The 2,067-nt window shown below is 40.0% G+C and overlaps 1 protein-coding gene across 1 annotated transcript; it reads left to right on the top strand.

Annotated features, from left to right (window-relative positions):
• Positions 1–833: 833 nt before the first annotated feature.
• Positions 834–1,855, top strand: LOC135231818 (olfactory receptor 4C15-like). The gene has a single exon (XM_064289009.1). It carries the CDS (start codon positions 834–836, stop codon positions 1,767–1,769), a length of 936 nt encoding a protein of 311 aa, XP_064145079.1. The 3' UTR covers positions 1,770–1,855.
• Positions 1,856–2,067: the final 212 nt, after the last annotated feature.

Below are 2,067 nucleotides of genomic sequence, written 5' to 3'. Positions count from 1 at the left end.
CAAATTAGGGGTAATAAAATCTAATATGGACTGTATCCTAGAAACTAGGCACTGAGCAATTGCTTTCCTTGCGTTATTTCACTTAGTCAACAACACAACATTTTAAAGTAGGTATTATTATTTTTGTCGGTTTCAGTTTTCATTTTAAAATGATGAATTAAAAAAAAAAACACTAATATATACTCATTTTCTTTAAGCATACAGTTAGGCACTTTTTCCATTGGTCTTTATTTTTTAAATGGAATGAAGTACTTCATCTCAAAGGCCCTGTTCAGCTCAAACTTTTAAAGAAACATTTGGGGGAGTGAGCATGGCTTCCAAATGTCTCTTAAAATACATGTTATCTGTTCTTTTATTTGTAGATAAGGCAGTCTCCTGGGGAGAGATGCATTTCCCATGCAAGTCATCCGGGTTCCCATGCCATGTCAATGGGAGGCATAACTAATACATTATAGTCCTCCTTTCCTCATATCTTGGATGTGCTTCAGAATCCTCCTCAACATTTCACTCTAGGTAGCCACTCCTAACAAGTCAAAGCTGGCACCCACTTTAAAAACTATTTGTCATCCCTACCACATATGAATGTTTCCATTCCCACATATTGAAACTCTCACTGTTTTAAAGGGTTTAACCCCAGCTCTGGCTCATAGCTCAAGAAATTTCTTTTTTTGTATTTTTAACAACAACTAAGGACTTAAAATAATTTTGCTTATGGACTCACCAATACTTTGATGACTATGCTAATATCATAAACTCATTTGAGACAAATATCTTTCTCATAATTTCAGATTCTACACGGTCACTGTGGTAGCTTCCACCTTTTCCTCTGAAATATGCAAAACGAAAGCTTCGTAACTGAGTTTGTCCTCTTGGGTCTTTCATGGAACCCAAGTGTTCAAAAAATAGAATTTGTTGTATTTTTGTTTTGCTACATGGCAACTGTTGGGGGCAATTTGCTAGTTGTGGTGACCACTGTCAGCAGCCCGGCACTCCTGGGATCCCCCATGTACTTCTTTCTGGCCTTCCTGTCCTTCCTGGATGCCTGCTATTCCTCTGCATTTGCACCAAAGATGATTGTGGACTCCCTCTATGAGAAGAAAACCATCTCCTTCAAGGGCTGTATGACCCAGCTCTTTGCTGAGCACTTCTTTGCTGGAGTGGAGGTGATCATCCTCACCGCCATGGCCTATGACCGCTATGTGGCCATTTGCAAGCCATTGCACTACCCCTCTATCATGAACTGGAGGCTCTGTGGTATCCTGACGGGGGTAGCCTGGACAGGCGGCTTCTTACATTCGGTGATACAAATTGTCTTTATTTTCCAGCTGCTCTTCTGTGGCCCCAATGTTATCGATCACTTCCTATGTGATTTGAACCCATTATTGAAGCTTGCCTGCACTGGCACTCACATCCTTAGCCTTTTGGGTGTTGGCAGTAGTGGGTTTATCTGCATCATAATCTTCTCCTTGTTGCTCATCTCCTATTATGTCATCTTGCTCTCGCTAAGAACTCATAGCTCTGAAGGTTGGCGGAAAGCTCTCTCCACCTGTGGGTCTCACATTGCTGTCGTGGTTTTATTCTTTGTCCCATGCATAACTGTGTATGCCCGACCTCCATCTGCTTTCTCCTTCGATAAGATGGTGGCCATAGTTTACACCTTCGTAACTCCCTTGCTCAATCCTTTGATTTATACTTTCAGGAATAAGGAAGTGAAAAATGCCATGAGGAAATTGTGGACCAGATTGGTGGTGGTTTCTGATGAAAAATAAAACATTAAACTTAAAAAAACTAAATTTCGATAGGAAAGAAATCAAAATGGGCTTGACCAAATACTTTATAGGGGCTGGAACTTGTATTGCTGAATGTAATGTAATGCAACAGAAAAATACTAATGGGTAGGGCAGGAAATGCTATTTCCATCCTCAGGTCACTCATATCTTGGAGTTGGCAGCTCAGTATCATCTTAGGGAATCTGAGGAGAGTTGAATTTTATGTTTGTTTAGAATATAATAATGAAAAGAATTCACTAAAAGACAGGAATCAGATTATTAAGCTTCTTGCCATTCA

This window comes from Loxodonta africana, chromosome 7 (genome assembly GCF_030014295.1).
Source record: "Loxodonta africana isolate mLoxAfr1 chromosome 7, mLoxAfr1.hap2, whole genome shotgun sequence".
Lineage (NCBI taxonomy): Eukaryota > Metazoa > Chordata > Mammalia > Proboscidea > Elephantidae > Loxodonta > Loxodonta africana.
This window is presented reverse-complemented; position numbering and strand designations above follow the sequence as displayed.